Source organism: Podarcis erhardii (genome assembly GCF_964252035.2).
Source record: "Podarcis erhardii genome assembly, chromosome: 9".
NCBI classification, from domain to species: domain Eukaryota; kingdom Metazoa; phylum Chordata; class Lepidosauria; order Squamata; family Lacertidae; genus Podarcis; species Podarcis erhardii.
The window spans coordinates 2377132-2389503 of NC_138512.1; the positions used below are offsets into that span (position 1 = coordinate 2377132).

The window sequence follows — 12372 nt, forward strand, 5'->3', positions numbered from 1 at the left end:
ACAGCTGCCCATATTCTTTGAAACTAGTATTTTTAGCCCACTTAGCAGTTCTTGTTGTAGATCTCCAAATGGTAGACCTAGGAAAGGAGTACCAAGACCATGAAGGTAAAGTTATAAGAAAAGGTTACAAAGTATGGAGGGTGTATTTTAGTTCAGAAAAAAGCCCCTCTCACAGGACACTGGAACCCAGGCTCATTCAGGTAGCAGGCAAGAGATTTTGGATAAGGCAAACAGAAGTCCTTCACAAAGCACATAGTTGAGCTATGAAGTTTGTACAGTGGTACCTCAGGTTACAAACACTTCTGGTTACAAACTCCGCTAACCTGGAAGTAGAACCTCGGGTTGAGAACTTTGCCCCAGGATGAGAACAGAAATCGCACATCGGTGGCAGCGGGAGGCCCCATTAGCTAAAGTCGTGCTTCAGGTTAAGAACGGTTTCAGGTTAAGAACAGACCTCCGTAACAAATTAAGTTCATAACCAGAGTAATTGCAAAATGTCATTATGGGTACAAAATTAGATGGCTTTAAAAGGGGATTATACAATTTGTGGAGGACACAACCACCAACAACTACAAGTCATGATGGCTTCATGGTATAACAGGGATCACTGGAAGTAAGCCCCTGAACAGCAGTTGCTGGGAATTTATTGAGAGGCACTTTTTATCCTGTGCTCGTGTAATCTCACTGTATACAAGTTGTACAAGTGACAATAAAGTATTTCAATAAAAGTAGAGGAAATTGTGCACAAGTGAGACTTCATGCATTACACTTGTATCCCACTTTTCTTCCAAGAACGTGTCAAGGTCTCTTTCCCCCCCCCTGCAATTTTATCATGAGAACCACCCTGGGATGTAGTTGCAGCTGTGTGTTGACTAGAAAATTCCTATAAGGGATATCTGAAGGAACTGGATATATTTAGCTTGGAGAAGACTAAGAAGGGACAAGAATGCAGTCTTCAGAATACCTAGAAAAGGCCAACATTTTGCTCTCTACTGGCCCAGTATTCTGGCTCACTACTCGCCTCCCCATGAATCCCAGAAACCAGTATTTCAAGGCATACTGTCTTTGACAGTGGTGTGTGTGTGTGTGTGTGTGTGTGTGTGTGTGTGTGTATCAAAGCTGGTGGGAATCACTACCTCTTGAAGGGACAAATTGCATAGCACTGTGTGTTTGTCCTGAATCCTCAGATACTAATGCTGCCTTGGGGACCCAGGTTCAGTATCACAAGATACTCCATACACTTTCTCCAGGCCATACATAATTTCACACACCTCTATGATGTCCCTTTACTTAACTTTTCTTTAAATTAAAATGCCCCATATAATAAATCTGTACACTGTTTCCTGCTGCCAAGGATTTTTCCCCCTCGGGGGCCGGAGGGAACTTTCCCCCTGCCGAAGCAATTTAGGTTTTGTGGGGCACTGAGGGGACTCCACCCTGAGTAAACTGAAGACCCCCCCCCCAAACTCTGCATGGCTCTCTGGTTTCTACTTTTGCATTCATTGTCTCAGACTGCAGACAAACAACTTCAAATATTTTCTTTAAAGCAGCCAACAAAGCTTCAAAATTACTTCAGTCACTAATGTCATGTCTATATGAATCTGTATCACAGAATGTTATGTGTGAGACTGAAAGACAAAACCAACTCTTCATGAGAGCTTTTGAGTGAGAAGTAGGTCATTTAAAATTATCACAGTGCTCTCTCACTTTCGCCAAGTTGTGATTCATGATTTTGGTTTTTTCTAGTTTCTAATTCAGTGACAAAAAAGACAATAACTTAGCTTCTTCATTTGCAAATGTGAACATGCAGCTTTTATGCAGGCCCATTGAAACTAATGAGCCTATGTTAGCCATATCTATTTACTTCAGTGGGTCTACTCATGGGTTGAATACCACACTATGGGCTTAAACACCACTACTAAAGATTGGTATTATGCTTTTTAAACTATTGTATTAGTGTACAGCATAGAAGATCACCTTTTTAGTACTGTGTGCCATTTCTCATGTTTACAAAACATCAGCTGCAGGATACCACACTCAGTCACTGAAAGCAGACTCCTTCCAGAAATAAAGTGACAAAAAGAATTCTTAAAATGGTTCTTTATTCATAAACTTGATGCAAGTTTACAGATTACCGTACACTGCTAAATAATTCTGCAATGAAAAATGAAACTCAGAAACAATAAAAAGCAAGCCAAGGGTGCACCTGTCATTCTGCTTGTCCATTAGAATACTAAAGAATTCAATAATGTATTCGAAGTTTTAGCCTCAGGTTTGAAAAGGAGCTGCAGAAATGCTTACAGAATTCGGCCCCTGCCTTATGGCTGCTAACAGGATTTCACTGGAATAATATGTACAATCAAACAAGCAGGGAAGCTGGAAGTCATCCACTCCCTAAGAGACTGCATGAAACAGTCTTTGACCAGGCCAAATCCTTCCAATCCAATCCTCCAAGCTAAAAAAATCCAAACAAAAACAGCATATGTGACCAAATGCCTGGGCACAAAAAAAGCACAAATTTAGGATTTTTTTCTCCAAGGTCAAGAAGGAGGGCTGAGGGGCAGAGACATTTCTGGAGACCCCCCTCCCTCCCAAAAAGTGCTTATACCCTTATTTCCTGTGAACAAAAAGGTCTAGTCAATTTCAAAAAATAAAAAATAAAAATCACACCTGATTTTTTTAAAAAAGGTAAGGCAATGTTATAGCAGTTCCCGACCCACAGCAGTTACAGATCCAGATTCATTTCCTAAATGGAAGAGCAGTTCCCCATTAGTTTTTCAACAAAACCATGGTCACAACTATAGCAACCTTCTTAAAAAAATTCTGAATCAAGTGATCCCTGGGACTTGTTACTGTAGCTTTTGTTTAAAAAAACATTTTCAAAGGAGTGTCTTCTTGATTTCTGCCAATTGCTTTTTAAAGTTCATTACTCTACAAATGATTGCAACAACCCGTTAATAGAATCGAATGCCTAAGAAGGTTTCTAGTATTTTAAATAACTTCAAGCTTTATATCTATGGCTCCTCCTTTCAAAGGAGCCAACAAGAGCCAACAAGTAGCAAAGTAGCCCAGCAAAAAACCGATGCCCCAGTGGATATGACTAGTCACAAAGTTCTCTTGGCACAGCCTGGCTCTGCTGCAGCAGAAGACACCTCAAGGGCATCTCTGCCCAGAAACAGTTCATATCCTCAATACAGCCATGAAAGAAGAAGGAAAGTTCTAATGATTTAACATTACGGTTCTCCTATCATCATCAAATTTGGCAATACTATGAATGCTCTCTGTTTTAGACCAAGGGGAGGAGGAAGGAGTCTGATTTAATGAGACCTAAAAACGTTGTAACATATTATTAAACTAACTTTATTCAACTTGGTTGGCTTTAATTAAAATATATTGCAGTTGTCTGCAGTTTGGAAAAACAAGTAAGTGCATACAAAAGGGGGGAGATCTTAATGACTGGTATTTTAGTAAACCCCAAGAGCCCAGTTTGAAGGATTCACACTCTAAAATGGAGTGGGGATTGGTATGCTTAATTCATGGGGACAATAAAGTTTTAAAACTGTTCAGTTGAAGATACTTGACAGAAGAGCAGAATTGTACAGCTGTAGCTTATACTGGATGTGTCAGTCAACAGATTATCCACTAGTTATCTATGAGCTAGAATCTTCAGTATGGCTGTTATGGGGGCATTCATAGTTGAATCTGTGTTGGAAGGAAAATCTTTTACTGACATTGGTCCGAGTGTATGAAAAGTCCACAATGTTAACCATCTTCTTTAGGAGGTGTGAACCAGCCTGCAGGAAGTATATATAAAAAAAGATTTGGCATTAGCAAATGTGCAGCAGTGGTGGCAACACCCATTTTGTAATTGCACACGTGCTTAATAACTATATAATATACCATGACACTTGGTTGAAGCACCAGTGCAGACAGGTGTTCTGAGCATCCACATAAGACAATATGAGTTGTTTAATGTGTTTCAGTCTACATATAAAGAACTCGGTGCTTAGGAATCCAGTTCTGCAACTGGAAGATATTATGCAAAAACCAGCAACATTTGGAAACAACTTACTTGACGGACTGTCCTAATGATCAAACATGCAAGCAAAGAATTATCAACCCACCTTTATATTAAAAGGTAAAAGTACCCCTGACTGTTAGGTCCAGTCGCTAACGACTGGGGTTGCGGCACTCATCTCGCTCTATAGGCTGAGGGAGGCAGCATTTGTCCAAAGTTTTTCTGGGTCATGTGACGAGCATGACTAAGCCGCTTCTGGCGAAACCAGAGCAGTGCATGGAAACGCTGTTTACCTTCTCACCAGAGTGGTACCTATTTATCTACTTGCACTTTGACGTGCTTTCGAACCGCTAGGTGGGCAGGAGCAGGGACCGAGCAACGGGAGCTCACCCCGTCGTGGGGATTCGAACCGCCGACCTTCTGATCAGCAAGTCCTAGGCTCAGTGGTTTAGACCACAGTGCCACCTGTGTCCCCTACCTTTATATTACCAGTATCTAATACGAGGACCAGGACCAGTCTTAAGGGGGCTCTCAGTACGGTGCCACTGATGGGCCTCCAGCTCCCCCCAGTGTGGGTCTGCTGGGCATTGCACTTTGCATTGCACTTTGGAGAAGCTAAATGGCAGCTGGCTGTCACAGATGGGAACAGAGAAGTGGTACCACGGCCTGCTCAATACTGAAATGGCTGTCCGGGAGCCTGGCAAGGAGAGTGGTAGGGGGGCACAGCTGGGTTGGGCCAGCGTGAGGGGCCCTGGGACAACTGTCAACCACTAGCACCAGGCCTGATAGGATCTACAATGAAACCAAATCAAAACTACAATTCATTATTAGAAAGGTAAATTTTAACTTCTTTCCCCCACTTCTTTAATTCACTAGACCTCCGCAAAAAGTGTGACCTTAAATTGCTGCCCTACCAGTCTACTGAGATTAATTAGCTGATCTAATTTTCAGATTAAACCTTGGTGGGCGTTGCGATTATGTTTATGTATCAGGGAAGTAGGAGTTAAGTTATGACCAACTTCTCAACACACTATTACACTGTTTACAGAACCAGGCTATGCGCAGCTCTGGATGCCTGTGAAAAACATGCAGTGGCTTCTCTCCTCTGACGTTATACTTACACAACTATGTGTTTTACCATAGCATGCATACATACCATACATACCATTTTTCTCATGTAACTGTACTAGAGATTTATAGGATTGCTGTGCTCTTGCTAGGTTATATTGGTTCTGAAAGAAAGAGATGAATGGTTGAAGTACATATCCCAACCATGACAGAGTAGTTCTGACTCAGCCTGGATGCATGCTGGTTAGTTTTTATGCTGCTGGTGACAGGCTCTCCCCACAGTCTGCTTAAAGTGTTTTTCTTCCCCGATTTCCCAACTGGTGGGATCCTGGGGGACATAAACGTTGCTTGGAATGGTTAAGTTCCCTGAACAGGGGGTTGCCTCTTCTGCAATAAGCCCCATCTAAAAACCACCAAAGCCCAACAACCATTCTTCAGCACACATTACATTATTTCACAGGTATGGGGTTGCAGTCAACTAGCCAAGAAAATATTGCCAACTGAGTGCCTGTTTTGATCATTTACTGTGGGTCACACACATTCATAGCCTTTTTTGGTTGCCCCAGGCATGGCAGGGAGCAAGAAGCAGCTCCTGGGGCAGCAGTGGCATTGAGAAGGAGGCAGGAGGGCTCTGACAGGGTCCTTGAGGCTCCCCACCTCCCTCCCCAAGCCTAGTTAGTGCTTTTCCAGCTTTGAAAAAAAGTGCCAATCAGGCTGAGCTTAATTCATAACCACAGCCTCCCATGTTGTTCTTGCTGCGTTGGAGGCACGAAAGTGACTGGGGCGCAAGTCCTGGGCCCAGAAGACACAACCCCCCTCTTGGCCTTGCCGCTGATGTGGTCCAAAGGAAAGGAAAGCAATACATTTGGCACCAGGACTGCTCTTACACTGGCTGTTCTACCACAATACATGAACAGCAGAAAAAGAATACTGGCGTGTATTTACCTTATTTGCTCCAAATTGTACTCTGGCTTTTCCTTTGACTAATGTGGCATTGATCTGCATGATGACAGATTCTGTTGAATAGGCACTACTCCAACCCTGAAAAAAAAGAAAAGAAAATTCCAGAATAGGAATGCATTTTATCCGCTTGTCTTGCAGAAAACAATCAATCCCAAACAGACATCTCTACACTAAACCAGGTTAATTTGGGTTGATGTTCTAACTTTTGAAAATGGCAATTATTTGCCACAAGAGGAGAAAATATGAAATAGGAGTACGTTACAGGGGAGCAAGGAAGAGTAAAAGTCAAAGTTTCCTAGCAAGGCAAAAAATAAAATCGTAAGCACGTCTCCAAATGCCATGAAAATTCATAACAATTACAATGTTTGTTTAATAAATTAAAAACATATTCAGAGCTCATTACTTCTAGCTGGAAAGAAAGATTTACTGTGACACACAGTCTAGTGTTCTGGTCTATCTTTCTAATTGTTTTCAGCTACTTTGTTTTGATTAGTTTGTATTTTAAACTGTTTTTGTTTTAATTATTTTTATTTGTCTTTAACCAATTTTAAATTGTGTTTAAATTCAGGACTGTTATTGGGCTGTGCCTGGGAAAAGAGGAGCGGGGGAGAACCAATCACAATGGTTCAGGGTAGGGAGAGGTACGGTGCAGGAGGTAAAGCAGGCCAGGAAAGGGGCACAAACGCAGGCAGCTGGTGACTGTGTCGAGTGCCAGCCCCTCCTCCAACCTGAGGAACTGTGGTTGTCATATCAGCCTGCCTGGTCTGCAGCTGCTGTTGCTGAATGCCAGCATGAATGAATGCAGCTTGAAGCATTATCCGGTTGTGGATAAGGAAGCCCATCTGGTCTGTATCACTGATGCCTGGGTGGGTGAGCAGGGTGGTCTCACCCAGTTGTCCCCATCAGGCCAGACTTGAGGGTCAGGGAGGGAGAACTGCTGTGGTGTAAAGAAATTCTCTCACTGTCCAGTTGCCGGGGGGGCGGGGGGGGGGGCAGAATCTAGAGTGTGTGTTCCAGGCGTTGGGCAATAGGGACAGAATTGGGATTCTGTTGGTTTACTGCCCACCTTCCTGCTCAGCAGTTTCCCTGCCTGAGCTGACAGAGCTGATGTTAAGGACTCTCAGACGGTTGGTTCTGAGGGACCCACGCCAAGGTGACTGGCTCTGCGGTGGCTCAGGACTTCATGGCTGCCATGATAACCATGGGACTGTCTCAACATGTCACCAGTCCAAAGCAGGTGGGAGGCCACACTCTGAACTTTGTTTTTTCCACTGGGCAGGAACAGGGTGCTCTGAAAGTGTGGGGGGGTATTGACCCGTGTCATGGTCCAGTCACTTCCTCTTGAGGCTTTCAGCATTCTTTCCCTTCTGCAGAGGTGGGGACCTATGAGGATGGTCTGTCCTTGGAGGCTGATGGATGCAATGGGTTTCCAGGTGGCTTGGGGGGATTTTGCAGCTGATATGACTGGCGCTCCTGTTGAAGCCCTGGGCAATCTCGGGAATATATGAATGGCTCAGGCCATTGACATGATCAGCTTGACTGCTCTCTCCCACTTTGTGGGAGCCCATTTGACTCCCTGGCAACCTCCAGAGTTTAGGGTGATTAAACAAGTTGGGAGACAGCTCAAACAACTCTAGGAAAGATCTGGCTGCATCATCGAGCTTACCTAAGTAGCAGTGAAGGCAGCAAAGAAGGCATCGAGGGTGGACAAAATGCTTGGATTGGTCAGGGCATTGTGGACTCTTGTCCCTCTTGGCTGATAAAAACTAGCAGGGAGGGGACAGTTGGCTGGTGATTAATGCCTCCTCGTAAGAGAGGGCGGTCTCTGCCTGCTTGAGGGAGGCAGTGGTAAAACCACTCTTCAAGAAACCACCCCTTGATTCAGAAAATCAAAGTAACTACTGGCCAGTGCTAATCTCCCATTCTTGAGCGAGTGGTCGTAGACCCAATTCAGGCACTCTTGGAGGTAACTGATTTTCTAGATTCATTTCAATCAAGGTATAGGCCCAGTTTGGCACAGAAACTGCTTTAGTCGCCCTGTAAGATGCCATTCAGAGTCAGCTGGACGTTATAAGAATTTGGAAATGGGGGTCTGTTCAACCAGCTGCAGAGGACTTCCATAGGAGCAGACAAATCTGGAGCAAGACTTTTGATTCTGCATGTACCTGTTTAGTAAGCAGCTCCATGCATAATGCACCTCCACCGAGAACATACCTGCAGGACAGAAAAGCAAGTTTAGAGTATGATTTTCAGTAAGACCTTGGAAAGACTAACATATTAATTATGAGACAAGCATTTGTGTACTAGAATCATATTCAACAGAAGGGTTATTCTGAGTTGTACAATCTGGATCTTCCCAGCACTGTTTTGTCTGCTTATGTCATTCAGATGGGAGCCAGCCATTTAGACAGCACGCTCAGATTAGGAGTATTAAAAAGGTTAAATATTGGTGAGGCAAAGTCAAGCTGTCCTCATTGGCTTGGTCTATTGGAATTGTTCTGGACACAAAACAATAAAAGCTCGTGAATGTACAAATGACAAGCTATGTGAACTCAAAGAATCAAACAGAAACAGACTACCCGTGAGACCAGGTGAGGCAGGTGTAGAGCTTCCCTCTCCCCTTCTTCCCTGGAAGGGAGGAGGGTGCCATTTTGTGGCTTGCCTCAGGTGCCAAAATGCCTTGGGCCAGGCCCTGGCATCCAAGCTATTCAATCCATGGCTTTAAACCCCTTTGGCATCAGCTGTTAAACCCCTTTGGCATCAGCTCTATAATCAGCCCTGATGTAACTGAAAGAGTTAGCCAACTGTGCATAATCACTGCGCACTCACTGTTTTGATATCACTGTTCTGACAACAATCCAGTCCTCATTTTAGTGCATTTTATTACTGTTATACTTTGCTGTTCTCTTTGTCAGCGGCTTAGAAAATACAACAAAGGAAACATTTAAAAACAATCACCACTTTTAACCTTTGTTCACTTCCCTCTAACTGGAGTAGAAAATTAGCAGTCGTCTTTGGTTAATCTCTCACATCATTTATTCTGAAGTTATACATGTCAGAGAGTCAAGAGTGGAAGTGCTATCAGATCAACCCTTCCCCCAGCTGGCCACTACCACCAGTTACAAAATGTATGCAAACAGCCCACAAAGGAAAGCCACTTTACTAAATGACGGCCCAGTTCAGATGCAAGAGGATACCATGGCTTCCCATCATGCGAACAAATCTAGAGCTTAGTCCCCCTTAAAATGTGTGTGTGTGTGTTTATTGAGGCTTTCAATTAAGTACTGACAACAGATAATGTAAGAAAGTATTAACATAAATAAGGACATAAGCGGAAACATAAAATGAATACAAACATTTCTTCTTTCATTGGCAACCTGGAAGCAAAGTTCTTAACCCAAGGTAATATTTCTGGGTTAGCGGAGTCTGTAACCTGAAGCATCTGTAACCCGAGGTACCACTGTAAAGAGAAATGGAGGCTTGCTTAAAACTGGATATTGTTGACGAGGAGTCCATTCACATGAAAGGTAAGTACAGGTCGCCAAGACCCCTCTTTTGTGGTACCTTGGGTTACAGGCGCTTCAGGTTACAGACTCCACTAACCCAGAAATAGTACTTCGTGTTAAGAACTTTGCTTCAGGATGAGAACAGAAATCGCAGTGTGGCAGCAGCGGGAGGCCTCATCAGCTAAAGTGGTACCTCAGGTTAAGAACAGTTTCCGGTTAAGAACAGACCTCCAGAACAAATTAAGTTCTTAACCCAAGGTACCACTGTATATCAGATTTTGCAAAACTGGTTTGTTTAAACTCTGGATATGGAGGACAGTCCAGGCTCAAAACCATGGTTTCAGACTTAAAGGGGGAAGCAGAAGCTTCTGATCTCCTCCCAGCAGAAAAAGGAGGCAGTGGGATTGTGAGACTGAGGGTCACTGCAGCTCATTCACATAACAGGAAGCCGTGTTGTCCTGTTACATCTGAACCAAGTCAGAGTTTAAATCATGCTTGAATTTTTTCAAGTGACACGGCTGTGCTTTTGGCATCTCTGTGACCAGAGAAACTGGTCACCAAAACAACCATCATTATGCCTCTGCTTTAGCAACTGCAGTGAAGACTGGCCTCATTATGTTCACAGTGTCATGTGTGAATGTGGGGGAAGGGGGCAAACCTTCTCTCAGAGTCAGCCGGCTGGGAGGTATGAACCAAAGTTGGAAGGAAGCAAGACAAAAACCAACTCCAGGTGGTCCTTACAGGCAACTGACAGTCATGCTGCAGTCAGAACAGTATCCAAGGTTTCCAGTAGGAGGCAAGACAAGGCGGGAGCGGGGACAGGTCACAACGCGTGGGAACTGAATTTGTGCACCTGAGCGATAAAGCTGTCAACTCTTGGCACGCGCATCAGAACTGATATGGACAGCAATGCAAAACAAACCATTTCTGCCAAGCTTGTGTATGAAAGTAGCAATCGAGAGATTGGGGGCTTTAAGTTTTATTCTTCCAGCCAATTGCTGGATTCCTTCCTTGAGCAAAGGGGCATCATCACTAAAGTCTGGTGCCACCATTCTCCAAAACCTTTAAATGTCAAACAAACATGGAGCTTTGCTTTGATAGCAACTCTTCTCACACAGCCGTGGGAACCACGGCTGCTCTTCTCACACCCACACATCCCCCTATCAGCTGGTGGCTTTGGAGAGGTCGGCCTCACACAGTTTCTCAGCCAACAGAGTTCAGCTGGAAGTCTGCCCTCCCTCTACTATTCCCAACAAGTTTGTGGGAAGGTGCAGAAGACCCAAAGGCAGCTCCTTTTGATTCCTAGAGCTCCATGATGTTGAAATGGGGATGGGGAATCATGCAAAGATGCATAGCTTGCTGGACAAGGAAAGTCCCAAGGCTCTATGACACTGAGTACTTACAACGGAGATCCAGTGACAAAAAGACTACAGAACTGGTACAGGCTGTACCATGGCCTTAGCTAGCCCACCATTAAAGATGAAGAAATATCAAGGCCAACACTGCTCCTGGCACTGTGCCATTTGAGAAAGCAAGTATGGAGATCTCATGTCTGCATGCCCTCAGCCGCCCCATGCAAATGCCTTCTGCAAAGGAGATTAATGGACATGCTAGCCTTCCAAAGGCACAGGGCTTGACACAGTAGAAGTGCATGAGCTTGCAACTCAATTCCCCTCCGCCCTCGGTTTGTGAAGTGGCATAGTCCTTATAGGGGTGAATTCTTGTCAGCTTCACTGATGGCAAAGTGGTCAGTCTGTTACTTTACACTGACCTCCCCACAAGAAGACCAGTGTCACAAACATGGTCTCTCCTTGTCCCTGCCCCCACCCGTTTTATCCTGCCAATTTCACCAGTGGGTTTGCAGCGTGAGTGTCACCCAACGAGCTTCAAGGCTACAGGGGATTTGAGTGTGGGGTCTCCCAGGACAGAGAGAAGTTCACCACTTTCTCACCTAACACTAGAAGGTGGAGCATCCAAAGAAGCTAACTGCTGGGAGCGTTAGGATAGACAAAACCACACACCACAGTTACAGCTCTTGAACTGGCTGCTGCACAATGTGGTGATGGCTACTAGCTAATATGCCTTTAGAAGGGGACGAAGGTAATCTGAATACAAATCATGATGCCTAGATGCCTCAGAATACCAACAGCATGAGAGAGCCACTGCCCTCATGTCTTGTTTGCAAGCTTTTCAGAAGCAACTGCATGGCCACTGGGAAAAAAAGAGGCTTGACAAGACAGGCCTTTGGTCTGATCTAGCACAACTCTTGTTACACCACAAGCAGTATGAGCCTATGGCTATGGCCTCTGGCTGCTGCAAAAAAGGGAGAATGTGCTCAACACCCGCTCCAGCCTCTCAAAAGGCACAAGCACAGCAAGGGAACATTAATTAAAACTCTGGAGAGAAGAGGGCTGGTGTATAAGCAACACATTTTAAAAGAGAGATTAATGTAAGTCAGCCTCATCTTCTTCTCCTCATTGCAGGCAAGTGAGGTGACTTAAAGTAACCTGGTCCCGACTGGGTACCTTATGGGTTGCTTTTTCCTACGTGAACCAGCCTGGCAGAAGAGTCAGTCAATGGAGGTCCTGTGTATGTTTTACTCTGCCCTTGGAAGAGAGGCAAGTGGCTTTCCTAGGGTTGCACTCTCAACTGTAAAACTCCCTCCCAAATGGTTTTTATTGTTGCCCCCATGCCACCTGATTGAATAACTGCTCATAGGCAGCCTGGATTTAGTTTTTCTGGTGCTCCTGGTGTTCTTTTTTTGGTATTGCTGTTTTAAATTATCTAAATTTGATATTGCTGTACAATTGCTGTTTC

At 44.3% G+C, this 12372-nt stretch overlaps 1 protein-coding gene and 1 long non-coding RNA gene across 6 annotated transcripts in view; one reads left to right on the forward strand and one right to left on the reverse strand.

The window, feature by feature from the left end:
• The window catches only part of LOC309350030, a 96668-nt gene that overhangs the window by 24704 nt on the left and 59592 nt on the right, over window positions 1-12372 (forward strand). The window lies entirely within an intron of this gene.
• UBE2Q2 (ubiquitin conjugating enzyme E2 Q2) overlaps window positions 2086-12372 on the reverse strand; it is a 39370-nt gene continuing 29083 nt past the window's right edge. For 3 of the 5 annotated variants that reach the window (XM_081876407.1, XM_081876404.1, XM_081876403.1), the window contains 4 exons: window positions 8215-8263; window positions 6032-6127; window positions 5175-5250; window positions 2086-3794 (listed from right to left, as the gene is read on the reverse strand). In XM_081876407.1, the coding sequence (XP_081732533.1) occupies window positions 3763-3794; window positions 5175-5250; window positions 6032-6127; window positions 8215-8263 (253 nt within the window). In that variant the 3' untranslated portion in view covers window positions 2086-3762. The remainder of the gene's footprint in view (window positions 3795-5174; window positions 5251-6031; window positions 6128-8214; window positions 8264-12372) is intronic. The other 2 variants (XM_081876406.1, XM_081876405.1) reach the window with 1 other exon arrangement.